Here is an 18,787-nt window from a genome sequence, read left to right as displayed (position 1 = left end):
TCTGATCTGCCATTCCACCGTGGCTGATTTATTATCCCTCTCAACCCCTTTCTCCTGCCTTCTCCCCATCACCTTTAACTCTCTGACAAATCAAGAACCTACCAACCACCACTTTAAGTATAGTCAATGATTTGACCTCCAGAGCCATCTATGGCAATGAATTCCACGGATTCACCTCTCTAGACTCTCCCACTATAGGAAACATCCTCTCCACATCTACCCTATCTAAGCCTTTCAATATTCAATAGGTTTCAATGAGATCCACTCTCATTCTTCTAAACTTCAGCAAATATAGGCCCAGAGCCATCAAATGGTCCTATATGTTAACCTTTTCAGTCCTGGAATAAATCTCATGAACCTCCCCTAGACCCCCTCCAATGCCAGAACATCTTTTCTTTGACAGGGGGCCCAAAACTGATCACAATAAACCAGGTGTGATCTGCCTTATAAAGCCTCAGCATCACATCCTTGCTCTTACATTCTAGTCCTTTCAAAATGAATGTTAACCTTGTATTTGCCTTTCTTACCACCAGCTCAACCTTAACATTAACCTTAAGGGAACTCTGTACAAGGACTCCCAAGTCCTTTTGCACCTCTGATTTTTGAATGTTCTCCATGTTTAGAAAATAGTCTACACCATTATTCCATCTACCAAAATGCATGACCCTACACTTCCCAACACTATATTCCATCTGCCAGTTCCTTGCTCATTCTCCTAACCTGTCCAAGTCTTTTGGCAGGCTTCTTGCTGCGTCAACACTAACTGCCCCTCTATCTATCTTCATATTGTCCTCAAATGCAGCCACAAAGCCAAACATATTTAGCCATAACATATTTATCAGGATAGATTTCCCCTTAAGGAAACCATGCCTATTTTATCATGTGCCTCCAAGTACCCTGAAACCTCAACTTTAATAATGGACTTCAAAAACTTTCCCATCACTAAAGTCTGGCTAACTGGCCGATAATTTCCTTTCTTCTGCCTCCATCCCTTAAAGAGTGGAGTGACATTTGCAATTTTTCAGTCCTCTTGAATCTTTCCAGAATCCAGTGATTCTTGAAAGATCACTATTTTTGCCCCCACAATCTCTTCAGCTACCTCTTTCAGAACCCCGGCGTGTAGTTCATCTGGTCCAGCTGACTCATCTACCTTCAGACCTTTCAGCTTCTCAAGTACCTTCTCCATAGTAATAGCAACCTCACTCACCTCTGCTCCCTGACACTCTTGAATTTATGCAATACTGCTAGTGTCTTCCACAGTGAAGACTGATGGAAAATAATTACTAAGTTCATCAGGAATTTCTTTGTCCCTCATTACTATGTCCCCAGTGCAATTTTCCAGCAGTTCAATATCCAATCTCACCTCTCTTTTACTCGTTATATGTCTGAATAAACCTTTAGTGTTCTCTTTAGATTATTGGCTAGCTTACCTTCATATTTCATCTTTTCACTCCTTATGGCATTTTAGTTGCCCTCTGTTGGTTTTTAAAAGCTTTTCAATCCTCTAACTTCCTACGAATTTTTGCTATATTATATGCCCTCTCTTTTCCTTTTATGCTTTCTTTGACTCCCCTTGTCAGCCACAGCTGTGTCATCCTCCCTTTAGAATATTTCTTCTTCTTTGGGATATATCTATCCTGCGCCTTCTGAATTGCTCCCAGAAACTCCAGCTATTGTTATTCTGCTAGTGTCCCCTTCCAGTCAATTTTGGCCAGCTCTTCTCTCATGTGAGCTGGGAGAGAGAGATAAGTTTTAAGTATTAGAACATAGAATAGTACAGCACAGGCCTTTTGGCCCACAATGTTGTGCCAACCCTGAAACCCTACCTCCCATATAAGCCCCCACCTCAAATTCCTCCATATACCTGTCTAGCAGTCTCTTAAATTTCACTAGTATATCTGCCTCCACCACTGACTCAGGCAGTGCATTCCACGCACCAACCACTCTCTGAGTAAAAAACCTTCCTCTAATATCCCCTTTGAACTTCCCACCCCTCCTTCTCTCCAAAGAGTAAATCCCTAGCTCCCTTAATCTCTGATCATAATGCATACTCTCTAAACCAGGCAGCATCCTGGTAAATCTTCTCTGTACCCTTTCCAATGCATCCACATCCTTCCTATAGTGAGGTGACCAGAAATGGACACAGTACTCCAAGTGTGGCCTAACCAGAGTTTTATAGAGCTGCATCATTACCTCACGACTCTTAAGTTCTATCCCTCGACTTATGAAAGCTAACACCCCATAAGCTTTTGTAACTACCCTATCCACCTGTGCGGCAACTTTCAGGGATCTGTGGACATGTACCCCCAGATCCCTCCCTCTGCTCCTCCACACTACCAAGTATCCTGCCATTTTCTTTGTACTGTGCCTTGGAATTTGTCCTTCCAAAGTGTACCACCTCACACTTCTCCAGGTTGAGCTCCATCTGCCACTTCTCAGCCCACTTCTGCATCCTATCAATGTCTCTCTGCAATCTTTAACAATCCTCTACACTATCTACAACACCACCAACCTTTTGTCGTCTGCAAACTTGCCAACCCAGCCTTCTACCCCCACATCCAGGTCGTTAATAAAAATCATGAAAAGTAGAGGTCCCAGAACAGATCCTTGTGGGACACCACTAGTCACAATCCTCCATTCTGAATGTACTCCCTCCACCACCACCCTCTGCCTTCTGAGGTGAACCAATTCCACCTGGCCAAACTTCCCTGGATCCCATGCCTTCTAACTTTCTGAATAAGCCTACCGTGTGGAACCTTGTCAAATGCCTTACTAAAATCCATGTAGATCATATCCACTGCACTACCCTCATCTATATGCCTGGTCACCTCCTCAAAGAACTCTATCAGGCTTTTTAGACATGATCTGCCCTTCACAAAACCATGCTGACTGTCCCTGATCAGACCATGATTCTCTAAATGCCCAGAGATCCTATCTCTAAGAATCTTTTCCAACAGATTTCCCACCACAGACATAAGGCTCACTGGTCTATAATTACCCGGACTAACCCTACTACCTTTTTTGAACAAGGGGACAACATTCGCCTCCTTCCAATCCAATGGTACCATTCCCGTGGACAACGAGGACATGAAGATCCTAACCAGAGGCTCAGCAATCTCTTCCCTCACCTCATGGTGCAGGCTGGGGAACATTCCGTCAGGCCCTGGGGACTTATCCGTCTTAATGTATTTTAACAACTCCAACACCTCCTCTCCCTTAATATCAACATGCTTCAGAACATCAATCTCACTCATATTGTCCTCACCATCATCAAGTTCCCTCTCATTGGTGAATACCGAAGAGAAGTATTCATTGAGGACCTCGCTCACTTCCACAGCCTCCAGGCACATCTTCCCACTTTTATCTCTAATCGGTCCTATCTTCACTCCTGTCATCCTTTTGTTCTTCACATAATTGAAAAATGCCTTGGGGTTTTCCTTTACCCTACTCGCCAAGGCCTTCTCATGCCCTCTTCTTGCTCTCCTCAGCCCCTTCTTAAGCTCCTTTCTTGCTACCCTATATTCCTCAATACACCCATCTGATCCTTGCTTCCTAAACCTCATGTATGCTGCCTTCTTCTACCTGACTAGATTTTCCACCTCACTTGTCACCCATGGTTCCTTCACCCTACCATTCTTTATCTTCCTCACCAGGACAAGTTTATCCCTAACCTCCTGCAAGAGATCTCTAAACATCGACCACATGTCCATAGTACATTTCCCTGCAAAAACATCCTCCCAATTCACACCCGCAAGTTCTAGCCTTATAGTCTCATAATTTGCCCTTCCCCAATTAAAAATTTTCCTGTCCTCTCTGATTCTATCCTTTTCCATGATAATGTTAAAGGACAGAGAGTGGTGGTCACTGTCCCCCAGATGCTCACCGACCGAGTGATCTGTGACCCGACCTGTATTGTATAACTGTTTGGTTTAACAGAGGTAACTTAAATGTATTTATTTAAATTTTCCTGTATTTTATATCTTTTTGCCTTAATATTTGTGTAATAATATTTTTTAATTGTTTCTACACATTGGATAATGAATCAAATGTGTAGAAACAATTCAAAAAAGATTCATGCTGTTGGACATCTAGTTCAGCCGGAAGGGATGGCTTTACCAGCTATTAAAGCAATTTGGTGAGATTTATAACATGAAGTCTCTCTTCTACATAATGTCTGCCAGTCGGGGTGGACCTTGCTTCATTTACAATATTCTGGCTGGGAAGATCTGCTCAAAGTAAGATTGGGTTAAATGGTTAATGAAGTAATGATCTTAGTCAATAAATTGTTCTCATGAGCATCCAAACCATTAACTATTTTTCTCAGTCTGCAGGTTACATAAGTACATAACAAGTAGGAGCAGGGGCAGGCCTGATCCTTTGCGCCTGCTCCACCATACAATAACATCATGGCTGAACTGGCTGTGAACTCAGCTCCACTTACCTGTCTTTTCCCCATAGCCCTTAATTCCTCTGCTATCCAAAAATCTATCAAACTGAGTCTTAAATATATTTAATGAGGTAGCCTCTGCAGCTTCCCAGGGCAGATAATTCTACAGATTCCACTATTCTGTGAAAAGCGGTTTCTCTTCATCTCCTAAATCTCTTCCCCCAAATCTTGAGGCTATGTCCCCCAGTTCTAGTGTCACTTTCCAGTGGAAATAGCTTTCCTCTAACCTATCTATCCCTTTCATAATTTTATATGCTTCTGTAAGATCCCCTCTCATTCTACTGAGTTCCCGTGAGTATAGTCCCAGGCGACTCAATCTCTCGTCATAGGCTAAACCCTCATCTTCAGAATCAAACTGATGAACCTTCTCTGCATCACTTCCAAAGCCAGTACATTTTTCCACCTCCTGATGGCATGAACATCGACTTCTCTAACTTCCGCTAATGCCCCACCTCCCCCTCGTACCCCATCTGTTATTTATTTTTATGCACACATTCTTTCTCTCACTCTCCTTTTTCTCCCTCTGTCCCTCTGAATATACCTCTTGTCCATCCTCTGGGTCCCCCCCCTTGTCTTTCTTCCCGGACCTCCTGTCCCATGATCCTCTCGTATCCCCTTTTGCCTATCACCTGTCCAGCTCTTGGCTCTATCCCTCCCCCTCCTGTCTTCTCCTATTATTTTGGATCTCCCCCTCCAACTTTCAAATCCCTTACTCACTCTTCCTTCAGTTAGTCCTGACGAAGGGTCTCGGCCTGAAACGTCGACTGCACCTCTTCCTACAGATGCTGCCTGGCCTGCTGCGTTCACCAGCAACTTTGATGTGTGTTGCTTGAATTTCCAGCATCTGCAGAATTCCTGTTGTTTACATTTTTCCACAAGTAAGGAGACTAGAAGAGCATGCAGTACTCCATTTGTGGCTGCACCAATATCCTGTACAGCTGCATCACAACCTCTCTGCTCTTAAATTCAATCCTGCTAGCAATGAAGGCCAATATTCTATTTGCCTTCCTGATAACCCGTAACATCTGCAAATCAACCTTTTGCAAATCATATATAAGCAATTCCCAAGTCCCTCTGCGCAACAGCTTGCTGCAATCTTTCACCATACAATCTGACTTTTAATTTTTCTTTCCAAACTAGATGACCTTGCATTTACCAGCATTGTACTCCATCTTCCAGACCCTTGCCCAGTTCCTTAATCTAACCACATCTTTCTGCAGACTCTTCACATCCTCTGCACAATCTGTTTTTCCACTCAGTGTAGTTCATCAGCAAACTCAGGTACACTACCCTCAGTCCCCTCTTCTAAATCATTAATGTATATCATAAACATTTTCAGGCCCAGCATAAACCCTTGCAGCAATCCGCTCACCACTGACCGCCATCCAGAGAAACACCCATTTAACTCAACTCTGTGCCTTCTATTGGTTAACCAATCTTCCATCCATGCTAATATATTCCCCACAACTCCATGCATCCTTATCTTATGGATAAGTGTTTATGTGACACCTTCTGGAAATCCAACTATACAACATCCACCTGTTCCCCTCTATCCACTATGCTCGTTCTATCCTCAAAGAACTCCAGTACGTTTGTCAAACAGAGCCTGCCTTTCATGAGTGCATGCTGTGTCTGCCTGATGGAAACACTTATACCAGATATCTTGCTTTTTCTTCCATAATGATAGCTTCAAACACTTTCTCCACTACAGACATTAAGATAACTAGCCTACAGTTACATGCATAAAATGCTGGCGGAACTCATTTGGTCTATAGTTACACACCTTTTGCCTGCATTCTTTATTAAACAGTGGCATGACATTAGCTATCTTCCAATCTGCCAGGACCTGCCCAGAGTCCAGAAAATTTTGGTAAATTAACACAAATGCATCTGTTGTAACAGCCACCATTTCTTTCAATACCCTGAGATGCATCCAGTCAGGACCAGGGGATCTGTCTATCTTTAGGGCCACTAGTTTGCCCAGCATTACCTCCTTAGTGACAGCAATTATAGCGAGGTCCTCACCTCCCATCACATCCATAACATCTCTCATGACTGTCTAGAAGTTTCAAGCATTCTCTGATTTTATTAAGTATTGCCAGCAAGCCACAATATTTTGCTTTAGTACATAAGTTTTAATGGGCAGAGCTATTATAATAAAAGGAGCAAAAGTGAGGCAAGTGGATTTGACGTACAGACCAGATATGATCGAATTGAGTGGCAGAGCAGGTATGAGAATGGTTTCTTCCTAGTTCTAATGTTGCTGGATTACTATGTTATTGCCAGGGACAAAAGGCAAGAACAGAATCAGGTATAATTTATAGTAATGATGCATTTACTGAGTGGGTGGAATCTGAGGGCATACAACTTCAAAAATAGTTATGGAAAGTCAATGAAAACAGAAATAGTTGTGGGAAACTCATCACAGTGTCAGAGTCCAATTCTTGGTTGTCGAAATGCCAGCCCAGACATATTACATTAATGCAGAAACAGAAATCTAAAATCTGCCGATGTTCATCTCCCCAGGCCTTGCATTTTACATTCAAAGAAAGAAAAGATCTATTATCACATCCTTCTCTGTCCTGGGGCCTCTGTCAAACCAAAGTCAGACAAGAATTCAACTGATAGTGTAACTATTTTAAATCATTAAATTTTAGCTATAATCGGCTTTAAGCATGATTCAAAACAAATCTTAGAACTGAGTTCCATTAAAATTCTCCAGCTGCAACCTTTTCCAATCTCTTTTAGTTGCTGTACAATCTGATTTGCATTTCAAACATCTTGTGCACTTTAACATGTGGAGCTAGAAACGAATGTTGGCTGTTGGCAAAAGCAAATGCTCTTATGTGTAAGTTTTAAATGTTAGTGCAAGTTATTGACAAAATGAATTGGGAGTGGGTGGGGGGGTGATGTGTATGTGTAAGAGAATAAATTGCAGGAGTAAAGGGAAATAAAGAGAGATATAGTAGGATTAAAGAGATTACTTTGGGGAGATGGTACACACACAATGGGTCAAATGGTCTCCAAATAGGTGAGATAAGTATAAAGTCATCTGTCATTTTTATAGAGGTGTTAACATACTTAATGTAAAAAGTTAATCGTATTTTTCCTTAAAGCCACCCATCTCAATTGATTTGATTGATTATAAGGCACAAATAACAAAGAAAAAATAATTCCATTTAAGAGTGATGAAAAACCAGCAGTTTAAATGATTGATATGTATATACAGTATGTGCAAATACTTCTATTTTACAGCAATCTTACAAAAAACTTAGTTTCAATACAGATTCCAAGCCAATAAAACTATTAATTCTTCTAAAAATCATGGTATCTGATGGATTATATACTAACTTTGTGTAATAATTATCTGCTGCTAACGATGCTTTTTACTTTGATATTCTTAGTTATAAATGTTCACTTTTTCCCCTTACTGTAAAATGAAAAGAAGGAGATTGGAATAACTCTTAAACACAAGAGATTCTGCAATGCTGGAAACCAGAGTAACACACAGAAAATGCTGGAGGAACTGAGCAGGTCAGATAGCATCTATGGAGAGGAATAAACAGTCGACATTTCAGGCTGAGATCCTTCGTCAGAACTGGAAAGGAAGGGAGAAGAAGCCAGATTAAGAAGGTAGGATGAGAGGAAGGCATACAGTCTGAGGGGAAGGAGATAGGTGAAATTAGGTGAGGGGGAAGATGGGTGGGTGGGGATAGGGGATGAAGTGAGCAGCTGGGAGATGATAGGTGGAAGAGGTAAAGGGCTAAAGAAGCAGGAATCTGACAGGAGAAGAGAGTGGATTAGTGGAGAAATGTAAGAGCATGGGCACTAGATGAAGGTGATGGACAGGTGAGGAGAAGAGAAGGGGTAAGGGAGAGCCAGAATAGGGACTGGGAAAAGAGAGAAGGGGGAGAGGGGAGAAATTACTGGAAGATAGATAAATTGATTTTCATGCTATCAAATTAGAGGATGCCTAGACAAAATATAAGGTTTTGTTCCTCCAAATTGAGTATGCACTCATCATGGCAGTAGAGGAGACCATGGACAGACACAGTGGAATGGAAATGGGAAGTTGGATTGAAATGGGTGGCCACTATAAAATCCCACCTTTTGTGGTGGATGGAGCAAAGGTGCTTGACAAAATGATTTTCTAATCTACACGTTTGTACATCCGGTCTCACCGATGTAGAGGAGGCCGCACCAAGAGCACCAGATACAGTAGATGACTCTGACAGACTTGCAGGCGAAGCATCGCCTCACCTGGAAGGACTGTTTGGGGCCTTGAATTGTGCTGAGGGAGAAGGTGTAGGGGCAGGTGTAGCACCTTTGTTCCGTCCAGCACAAAAGCAAGATCTTCAAAAGATTTATCTATGGAGCATACTGAGGAAGATGTGAGTAAGGGCAAACATCCCAGTCACATGCTGGTCAAAGGGAAAGAAGTCGTGAAAGGGAAAGATATCTCCTGATCTAACTAAAATATATGTGGAACTTCCTTTGTTCCCTTCTTAATTCATCTTTCAGAGACCTGATTGGGCCACTCAAATAGGTAGTGCCTGCAATGTGCAACTTAACCCACATTAATCCAACTGGTACAGCCAGTGGATATGTACATTTAATCAGGCTACACCAGAACTAGATAAGAAACCCACTCAACTATTTAAAGCCACGTCTGAATGTTGCTTCAGGCAAGTTTGGGATATCAAAGGCTGGGAAAGAGCCCAGTCTTCAGGAATCTGCAACCTTGAAATGAAGAACAGCCATAAAATCATAAAACTAGGATTATTCCGACTGAAGGAGCTTACCTACAATAAAATCAACCTGCAATCAGACAAATGAGAATAGGCCACTGCACAATTGTGAAAATAAGCACAATTATTGATATGGTTTTTCTGAAATCCAGTTTATCTGGTTTCTGATCCTTTGGCTAAGAGGGTTTGTTTTGGGACCTAGCGAGAATTTTCAGGTCTAAGTGATTTCCTGAAACTTGATCTCCGCTCATGCTGGCATCTCTTGGACAGTCTTGTTCTGGATATGAATTAAGGTTACAAGGTCCACTTACTGTTACTTGGCAGCTTATGTTGCCTAGCCCAAGTTCAGCACTAGTTAAAGTACATTAAACACAACTAATAGAAGCAGAAACAGGTCATACAACTTCCTGACCTTGCTCTGCCACTCAGTAAAATTAAGGATGAGACACAAGAGAGCTCTGGAAATCTACAACAACACACCAAGCACTGGAGTAACTGAGCAGGTCAGGCAGTATCTATGGAGGGAAACGGACAGTCAACATTTCAGGTCAAGAGCCTTCATCTTAACTCTCATCTTGAAATGTTGACTATCCAAGATCACAGTTGGTCTGAGCTTGGCCTTGTACTGTATCAGATCGATTGCAAAAAATTGGCAAGTGTGCATGAGGCAATTTGATTGTGCAGTGAATTGATTGGGGCTCCTACACCTGGAGAGCTCTCTTTTAGGCACAGGCTTTCGAATGCGCATGTTTTTTGTCTTGGCAGGCCCGGTTTGTCGCTCCCACAGTGTATGTAGCCCCGCATGTACCATTACTAACATGACTCAGTAAAAACATTTAGTCCTACTTCTTCGTTGTTGTTCTAGTTTCGCACCTACATAATACTTGGTGATGAAAAGCAAAACAAAAGAAGGCCGATTGCAAGAATTGGCAAGTGCGCATGCAGCCATTTTAATTGCGCGGTGAATCAATTGGGCCTCCTACATATGGAGGGTTCTCTCTTTTGGCGCAAGCTTTTGGAGTGCACGAGTTTTCATCTTGGAGGGCCTGGCTCAATGCTCCCACACTGTACGTTGTCTAGCGTGTACTATTACCAATATGTCTGAGTAAAACGTTTAAGCGTACTACTCCATTGTAGTTTTTGCTCCACATGTACATAACAGGCCTCACCTCCACTTCACTGATTGTTCCCCAGAATCCTCGACTCCCCCAGTAGCCGAAACCTTTTCTCACCTTTAATTACTTCCAACGACAAAGCCTCTGCAGCTTTTTGGGTGAGAGAAATCCAAACTCCAAATTAGATTCATGAAGTAATACAGCATGGAAATTGGCCCTTCGGCCCAACTGGTCCATGCTGACCACAGCAACTTCCCTGCTCTTCCCAGTTGCCCGTGTTTTGCCCATAATCTTCCAAGCCCCTCCCCTCCATGTACCTATTCAACTGCCTCTTAAATGTTGCAATAGTACCAACCCCAACGACTTCTTCTAGCAGCTCATTCCAGGTTCTGTGTCGTCATCTGTCTTAGATGGTAGACCGCTTGTTCTAAAACTAAGCTTTTAAATAGATGAGTAGTCTGCCCAGCTGTTGCAAATGGGAGGCTTCTTAAATACACAAGTTAGTGTCCTCTACTGGATGCACAGTTCCGGGTACCTGTGAGATGAGCATATGCAGTATGGCACTATACATCTGAGTTGCCTAACCAGTGGTTACTGAAGGATTACGGAAAGCTGTGTCAAAATGAGAGCAAGTCAACTTCCAGGCTTCTCTTTGCTGGAAAAGAAGATGTCCTACCTGCAACAAAATCCATTGCACTGCCAGAACATTTGCATCACTTGTTCATGTGAGTTCAAAGGTGAAAATGTGGAGGTGAAGCTATAATGCAGTGGGGCCTACATTTGCATATTTAAATGCTTTAAAAAGAAAATTTCCAGCCCACTCTATGCAAAACACAACTCGTTCAAATCTATGACATTCCAGACTCTTGTAAAGCAGGCATCTTTTGCTCATAATATCACAGGCAAAATTCCTTACTCAGCTTAAAGCATAACCTATTTATGAGTAAGAGTCCACCAAAGATAAATTTGACGAGATCTTCTGTTTCTGCTTTTATAGTCAAAGGAATTATTATGTGGTCCACCCCACTCTAAAACATCATTGAAGGGGAACTATCATTGGTGGTAGAAGTTAATGTGGTGAAATCAACTCGAATACATCAGCAGAGATTTTGCAACGTCATGCAACAACTTTGAGTCATACTTTCAAACCCTTTCAGCTATGTGCGAAGATGTGGTAGTGTGCCGACTCACAGCTTGATTTTACCTGCTGCCAGTAGACAGTCTGTTTGCTGCCTTCTCTGCTTTTCTTCCTTTGGTGGATGAGGATCTTCGCAGCTGTACCCTGTAACAGTGCAGGCATGTGTTACAAACCATAGTCATTGGAATTCTTCAGAGTTAGTAGCAGTAAGAATCCAGCTCTTCATTAACTCTCTAAGCTAGAATCTGATAGGATGGGTGGAGTCAGGAGCCAAAGAACAAGTTTCCATGCTGTATACGTACACTAATACATCGTATATGTATTTAATGATTATGGAGTGACTCATCCCCTTTTGGCTCTCAGCAACCCCCCCCCCACCCCGTCCCAAACTCCAAATCACTTCTGCCAGTTGAACAACGTATTTTCCGCTCCTGTAGTTTCATTGACCAAAGACCGTAAATCTTGGTGTCCAACACTCCGACTTTTTTCGCTTACTTACTCCATTAGAAATAAGTGTGATTATTAACACTCCTAATAATATCACCTGCTTTAGGTCACAAGCCTCCAATTTCTTCACTTGAATGAAGTCTACACCAGCATTCCAGTAAATCCCTTCTGCAGCTTCTGAGGCCTTGACATCCTTTCCTAGGTGCAGTTTCCAGAATTGAATCTAACAGCACATAAATGTGGCCCAGGCATGCTTTGAGAAAGGCTTAGTTATCGCTGACACCTCACTCTGTGGTGATGCTGACAATGTTAATTACAGAGGTATTTAAATTTTTGGTCTTTCACTTTAACCTTATTAACATTCTGTCCTCATTCTGACTATTTTCTGTCTATGATTTCTATTTAATCATTTATGGCCTGCAGCTAACTGCTCTGCTTCTGCATCTACACCAGAGTTTTGTTTTATTTCCTTTCAACATTAATTTATTCAGGTCAAAAGGGGAAGATTTTTAATGAGAAACTATCTCATTTTAGATTTTATTTTAATTTGTTCTACATTATTTTGCATAACCTCAGAAATGAACCTACTACATTCCCAAAGCAGCTAATGAGCAACTTAACCAATCTGAGAGTTAATGATTTTTCAGTGGGTATAACCAGCACAGAATTTTTCATCACAACATACTGCAGATCCTCAGATATACAGGGGATTCCCCATTTTATCTGCTTTATGGGTAAGTATATATACACACATATGAACTGAAGTTTGTTTTGGTTGTGCTATGGCAGGAGAAAGGGATTGAGAGGGATACTAAATCAGCCATGGTGGAATGGTGGAGCAGTCTTAATGGGCTGAATGGCCTGATTCTCTTTCTATATCTTATGGTCTTATAGTCTTAAGTTCGCACTGTTCCATACTAGATCAGAATTTTAACCACTATAACTTTAGTAATGGTTAGCATTTTCTCTTTTAAGCAAGAGTATTTTTAAGTTGCTTAATTTATATTCTGCTGAAGCACAGATTACACTAAAATTGATTTCTCTTGCTCTCTGTCTTGTTCACTCCATTGTCACTCATGAGCATTTTTACTTGTCATTCATATTGAAAAGTATCCAAAAAGTATTTGCCTGGAAATCAGATTTTGCAGCAACCAGTCGTTGTTTGCTCTGAAAAAAAAAATCATTTTTTCTCTGAATAAATAAATTATGAATGAAAATCATTAGCTTTCCACATGATTACAAAGTCTGGGATTTTTATTCCAAGTTATTTGTGCATCTGCTGGCAATGCATGAATGACAGCAGGCAGATGCATTCTCACTGAGGGAGTCCTTGCAGTCTATGAATTACTTGCCTACGATACCCACCTTCAAGTCATTGACAGGGAGTGTCTCTGAGCACATCCCAGCTTGGCCCTGGAAGTCTGATTTGAGAACTTCCTTTGAGATATTTGTTTAGTGGCTTCTCTTTGTGCTCCCAGCTCACCTCTTCCTCAGCTCCCAGCACTGCCTGTCCCAATTTTCCCATTCACTAAGCACTAATCAATTCTCCAATTCACTCTCCATTCACCAATTAACCACTTTTGCCCCACCCTCACTGACCAATCGGCTAACCTGGTCCCTCATACACAGCAACCAAAGGACACTTACACCCACATATGGAGATCGCGGTCACTGGTTCCTAGCAGTTGGCTCATAGCATGTCACCCCCTCCCCCAACAGATTCATGTCTCCTCCCTGCAACCAAGTTTCTTTCCCCACCTAATCTTGCCCCCCAAATCCCCCCTGTCACAGTATGTCCGTATCCATAGATATCTGATTTCCTTGACACATTCTACTCAGGTGCAGTGCACACTACAATAGGCTGGATCAGTAATGCCTGCCATCTCATGCCACAGTGCCATGGAGTTTACAAGCAGTCATCCCACGAGAAAAAAAAACAGCTATTTAGAAACAAAATTAAGCAATTAATCAATTTTGCCCCTCCCTCACTGACCAATCGGTTAACCAGGTCCCTCAGACACACCAACCAAAGGACACTCACACATGGAGCTCTTGGTCACTAGTTGCTAGCAGTTGTGTGTGTTGCACCTTCTATTTACTGAAGTCTTCAGGTGATGAGGAAGTTCTAGATAATTATGTAGTACCATTCGCTTCACAAAGTTGAAATGTTATCGAACCAACTGCTTTTATCTGAAGTATTGTTGCATTTGTACTTTGGGAAAATACAACAATTAAATTGTGCCTAGCAAAATCCAACAAGCAACCAAAAATAGTGAATTGATAATTTACTGTACATTGCTTTATGGATAAGTATTTACCAGGAAAATGTGGTTATTGTCACCAATAAAAATACAGGATAGGAGAACATGATGTTATTGTTATATCCTGACTGTGAACACTGTTTATGGAACGAATCACCAGATTTGTTGTCAGGTATTTGACATTAACTTCCTTGGTTCCTTCCACCTACCTGGCGCAAGATCTTCAGACTGTGATAAGAGATAGAAAAACTAATGAATAAAATATAGCAGGCCACAGCACAATTTTTCTTTTTGTTATTTCAAAGATTAAATAGCAAGTAATCCAAAATGTCAAATAGGGCTGCTTTTATGGCTTTCTCTGCAATAAGAAGCGTCATAAACAGCCTTTTTGTTCAATACTCTGTACGAGAACATCGATCTAACAGACGTTATATATGCCGCTCTCATAACAGTAATACATGTTCAATATAAGTTGCCTTTTTATGGTTCCCATGGATAGGATAACAGTAAAGATCTAAAGTGGTTCTGTCAACACAGATTACTTAATTGCAAGAAAAATTAGAGGCTGCAATTTACTATCGTATGGAATAAATCTATTCATGGCTCTTTCATTTTTTTCCTTTAAGTAGCTGTTATACATTAAAACTTGGGCAAACTATGGAGTTAAAATTAGTTGCAATGTGTGAATGAACTAAGAAACTCAAGCTTGGTAAAATTTGGTTGTAGGACCACATGAACGCTACTTGTGCCTGACATGTTTCACTGATTGGCAAGTCCTCATGGAGAGGCAGAGCAATAATATGGGAGGGGGAGGTAATCTGCATTCCTATTCCTCCTGGTTTCTCAGATTTAGTTGAAGTCTTGGATACAGAACCTGAACCAATTCCTTAATGTGTTCATTTCTGAGGTAAAAGATAAAAATTGGATCATTTCTAACCTTATGTTTTTGACCAGATTACAGTAACTTTCTAAAGTGAAATGACTTGGATCCATTTTAAACAGGGATAACCACAACCTCAGCACAAGCTGAACAGGGAAGCTGAGGCTTTACAATTCTCTACAATAATACAATGCTGCTCCTTCTGAACAGGATCTATTCTTGTTCTACAAAACCAATAATTTGTTTTGATATTCTGCCCTTTGTACGAAGTGGTTTGTAACATTTCTTCACAAACAAAAATTGGGCAGTAATCCAGGATGGAATATAGTGTTGTGTAGAAAATTCAAAAATTGGAGAAGATAGTTTTCAGGGAGACCTTTGAAAGTGGGGAGGAAAGTAATGTGAAGTGTCATTGGGATTATTTGCTCAAAGTGAAGCTGTCTATGAAACATTCATGGAAAAAGTAGTGATCAGTTTCAAATAAGTGCCACTGAATTTGTGACTTTATGGCATGAATTAACAATTTTCTGTGTGCTTTTCTCCCCCAACAAAATAACTCAGTCTGACCAAAGTATAAAGGACTGCTAACAGTATAGAAAAGTAAACAATGTGCTTATGGTATAATGGTAGTGTGATAAACTGGAAATTATTTGAAGATAAGAGGCTTCATGTTTGACTCTGATTCTTAATGCAACCACAGATGTAATCACAAAACCAATCACCAGGTTTGCTAAGTGATAGATATTTGTCATTAGCTTAGTTGGGACCTTTTGTACAAAAAATGCAGCAAGAAAATCAAACTGTGATATCTTCCAACAAAGGTGAAATTACTCCTACAGAGTTTACTTTTTATCTGTCATATTTTAATATACAAAAACATATCTTAGAACAAATATAAACAGCTGGTAGTTGACAGTCTAATAAAATAGAGCTTAAAGAAAGAAATTTTTCAAAAGTTGTCATTAAAAGATAATAACATATCAAAAATATCTTTCCAATATTTTTCCAACAAAGGACATGACCAAAACATGTGAGTTAAAGAAGCTATCTCGAAATGACATCTATCACATATTGTATTAATATAAGAATAATAACGAGATAGTTTATCTTTGGACATGTGAGCCCTGTGCACTACTTTAAACTGTATCAACACATTTGTAGCACATATAGAGGATAAATTAACCAATTGAAGAATTTTTCCCCATTTTTCAATCGGTATAATAATCGGTTTTGAATATAGACTTACAACCTCATCCAATTACTGCTATCTTTGGATTACCAATGATAGATTCAAGTTATTTAACCTCTTCATCACGAAGAATGATTGCATTTCTTACTTTAATGGCCAGAAGATCCATTTTGCTGAATTGAAAAGAGATTAACCCACCTGCTGTATTTCATTGGTTTTCACAAACTATGGTGTGTTTGAATTTGGAAAAAAATTAGAAGTGCGGTTTATGACCCTTCCATTAAATTTGAAAAAACTTGGAGGCCATTCATTCAGCATTTTCATATGATGTAATTTGACCATTTCCAAACTTATTTTACTTCTCTGTACTGTTGGTTGAGAGGAATGGAGTCGTCGACACTAAGGTTTTCTTCTTTTCCATTTTTAAGTTGTTAGAATTGCCCAAGTCTTTTAGTTTAGTTGACTAATTCTGTTTAGTTTAGTTTTTTTTTTGGGATGGGGTTTGTTTTTTTTCTTTTTTTTCTTTTTCATGATTTTTCTTCAGTTTTTTTTGTCCTGTATTATTCATTGTTATCCAACACGATTGGGAGTTTTGTCAATTTATACTATTTGGTCTTATAATTACTCATTTTAAGTACAACAATGTATCTCCTACTATTTGTATTATTGCTATGTTATGTTTTTATTTTATGAAACTAATAAAAGATTGAAAAAGAAAGAAAAGCTAGTAACATAAAATGGGCAATAATGAGTCTACAGTGCATTTTACAGTTCATTGCAGTTGTGAAGGGAAAGCTGGCAGAGTGTAAAGTGGCCTATTATTTTCTTATGAATTTTATTCCCTTTGTGTTTCTTCAGGCCTCTATGTAGCTTTCTATTCTTCCCAAATAGAATTCATGTTCACCTCAACCTAGGAGCAATCCCAAAACCTGGGCTAACGATCCAGTTTTCTCTACATAAGTAGTGAAGTAATTTCATGGTCGGACAAGTTGAACCAAAGTCAGTGTCCCTTCCTAGGTCTATATCCCAAATAGTGTTTTGGCATCCCAGGATGCGCTCGAAAAGAAAGAATAGAGGTCTGGGACCCTAGTTTCGAGTGGAACCACCCACTAGTTTAGGATTTTTAAATGGGAAAAGGAAAGGACAAGAAGAAAGAACCCAGGGATTCAGAGGATTGGAGAGATTACTTGCTTAGTTATATATTAAGAAAATGGCCCAATTACGAGGAGGGGATAGGAAAGGTTGAGAGTGGAGGGTCAGAGACTATGGAGGATGCATTGTGGAAAGCAGTTAGTGAAAAAAAATCAAAGAAATTACAAGAGATTAAAAAAAGCCATTAAAATAGGGTGTATGTGGGAAGATCTAATTAAAGTAAAACAGAAAATGGCAGAGGAATTGTGTAAGTGTAGAAAGGGGATGGAGAGAGAGGGGAAGAGAAGTGAAATTCAGAGAGAGCAAGGTCAGACAAATTAGATCCACATGACTCAGTTTCCGACTCAGGGTGAACGTGTGACGAGAGAAAAGGAGAAATGGAAAGAGGAGTGTAAAAAGGCAAGTACAGGAGAGAAACGGAAAGTCAGTGTCAGGATTTACGGACTGCAGAAACTGGCAGCTGAGAGGAAAGGCAACCACACACAAGCGCAGACCACACCAAGTGTTTAAAACAAATCGAAAAGCTGCAATGTCAACTCTTAGCTCAGAGAGGAGTGATATGTACATTTGGGACGAGAACTGATGATGATGGTGATACAGACTGGGGTAATTTGGCATATGAGGCAACACACTACAATACTGCAAACACGAGGAAAACTGCAGATGCTGTAAATTCAAGCAACACACACAAAATGCTGGTGGAACGCAGCAGACCAGGCAGCATCTATAGGAAGAGGTACAGTCGATGTTTCGGGCTGAGACCCTTCGTCAGGACTAACTGAAAGAAGAGATAGTAAGAGATTTGAAAGTGAAAGGGGGAGGGGGAGGGATGGAGCCAAGAGCTGGAAAGTTGATTGGCAAAAGGGATACAAAGCCGGAGAAGGAAGAGGATCATGGGACGAGAAGCCTAGGGAGAAAGAAAAGGGGAGGGGAGCACCAGAGGAAGATGGAGAGCAGGCAAGGAGTTATAATGAGAGGGACAGAGGGAGAAAAAAAGAGAGGGAAAAAAGGAGATATATAGATAGATAGATAAATAAATAAATAAAGAAAGAAAGAAAGAAAGAAAGGATGGAGTAAAAATGGGAGGAGGGGCATTAACGGAAGTTAGAGAAGTCAATGTTCATGCCACCAGGTTGGAGGCTACCCAGATGGAATATAAGGTGTTGTTCCTCCAACCTGAGTGTGGCTTCATCTTGACAGTAGAGGAGGCCATGGATAGATATATCAGAATGGGAATGGGACGTGGAATTAAAATGTGTGGCCACTGGGAGATCCTGCTTTCTCTGGCAGACAGAGCACAGGTGTTCAGCAAAACAGTCTCCCAGTCTGTGTCGGGTCTTGCCAAATATATAGAAGGTCATATCGGGAGCACCGGACGCAGTATATCACCCCAGCCGACTCACAGGTGAA

General features: G+C 40.7%; 1 protein-coding gene across 2 annotated transcripts in view; it reads right to left on the bottom strand.

The window, feature by feature from the left end:
• samd14 (sterile alpha motif domain containing 14) overlaps positions 1–18,787 on the bottom strand; it is a 177,644-nt gene that overhangs the window by 49,417 nt on the left and 109,440 nt on the right. The window contains exons 6-7 of one of the 2 annotated variants that reach the window (XM_063037747.1): positions 14,366–14,384; positions 11,515–11,592 (exon numbers count right to left, since the gene is read on the bottom strand). In XM_063037747.1, coding sequence (XP_062893817.1) covers positions 11,515–11,592; positions 14,366–14,384 — 97 coding nt within the window. The remainder of the gene's footprint in view (positions 1–11,514; positions 11,593–14,365; positions 14,385–18,787) is intronic. The other variant, XM_063037746.1, reaches the window with a different exon arrangement.

Source organism: Mobula hypostoma, chromosome X1 (genome assembly GCF_963921235.1).
Source record: "Mobula hypostoma chromosome X1, sMobHyp1.1, whole genome shotgun sequence".
Taxonomy (NCBI): Eukaryota; Metazoa; Chordata; class Chondrichthyes; order Myliobatiformes; family Myliobatidae; genus Mobula; species Mobula hypostoma.
The sequence above is the reverse complement of the archived record's forward strand: the minus strand, read 5'-3'. Positions and strand labels throughout refer to the sequence as shown.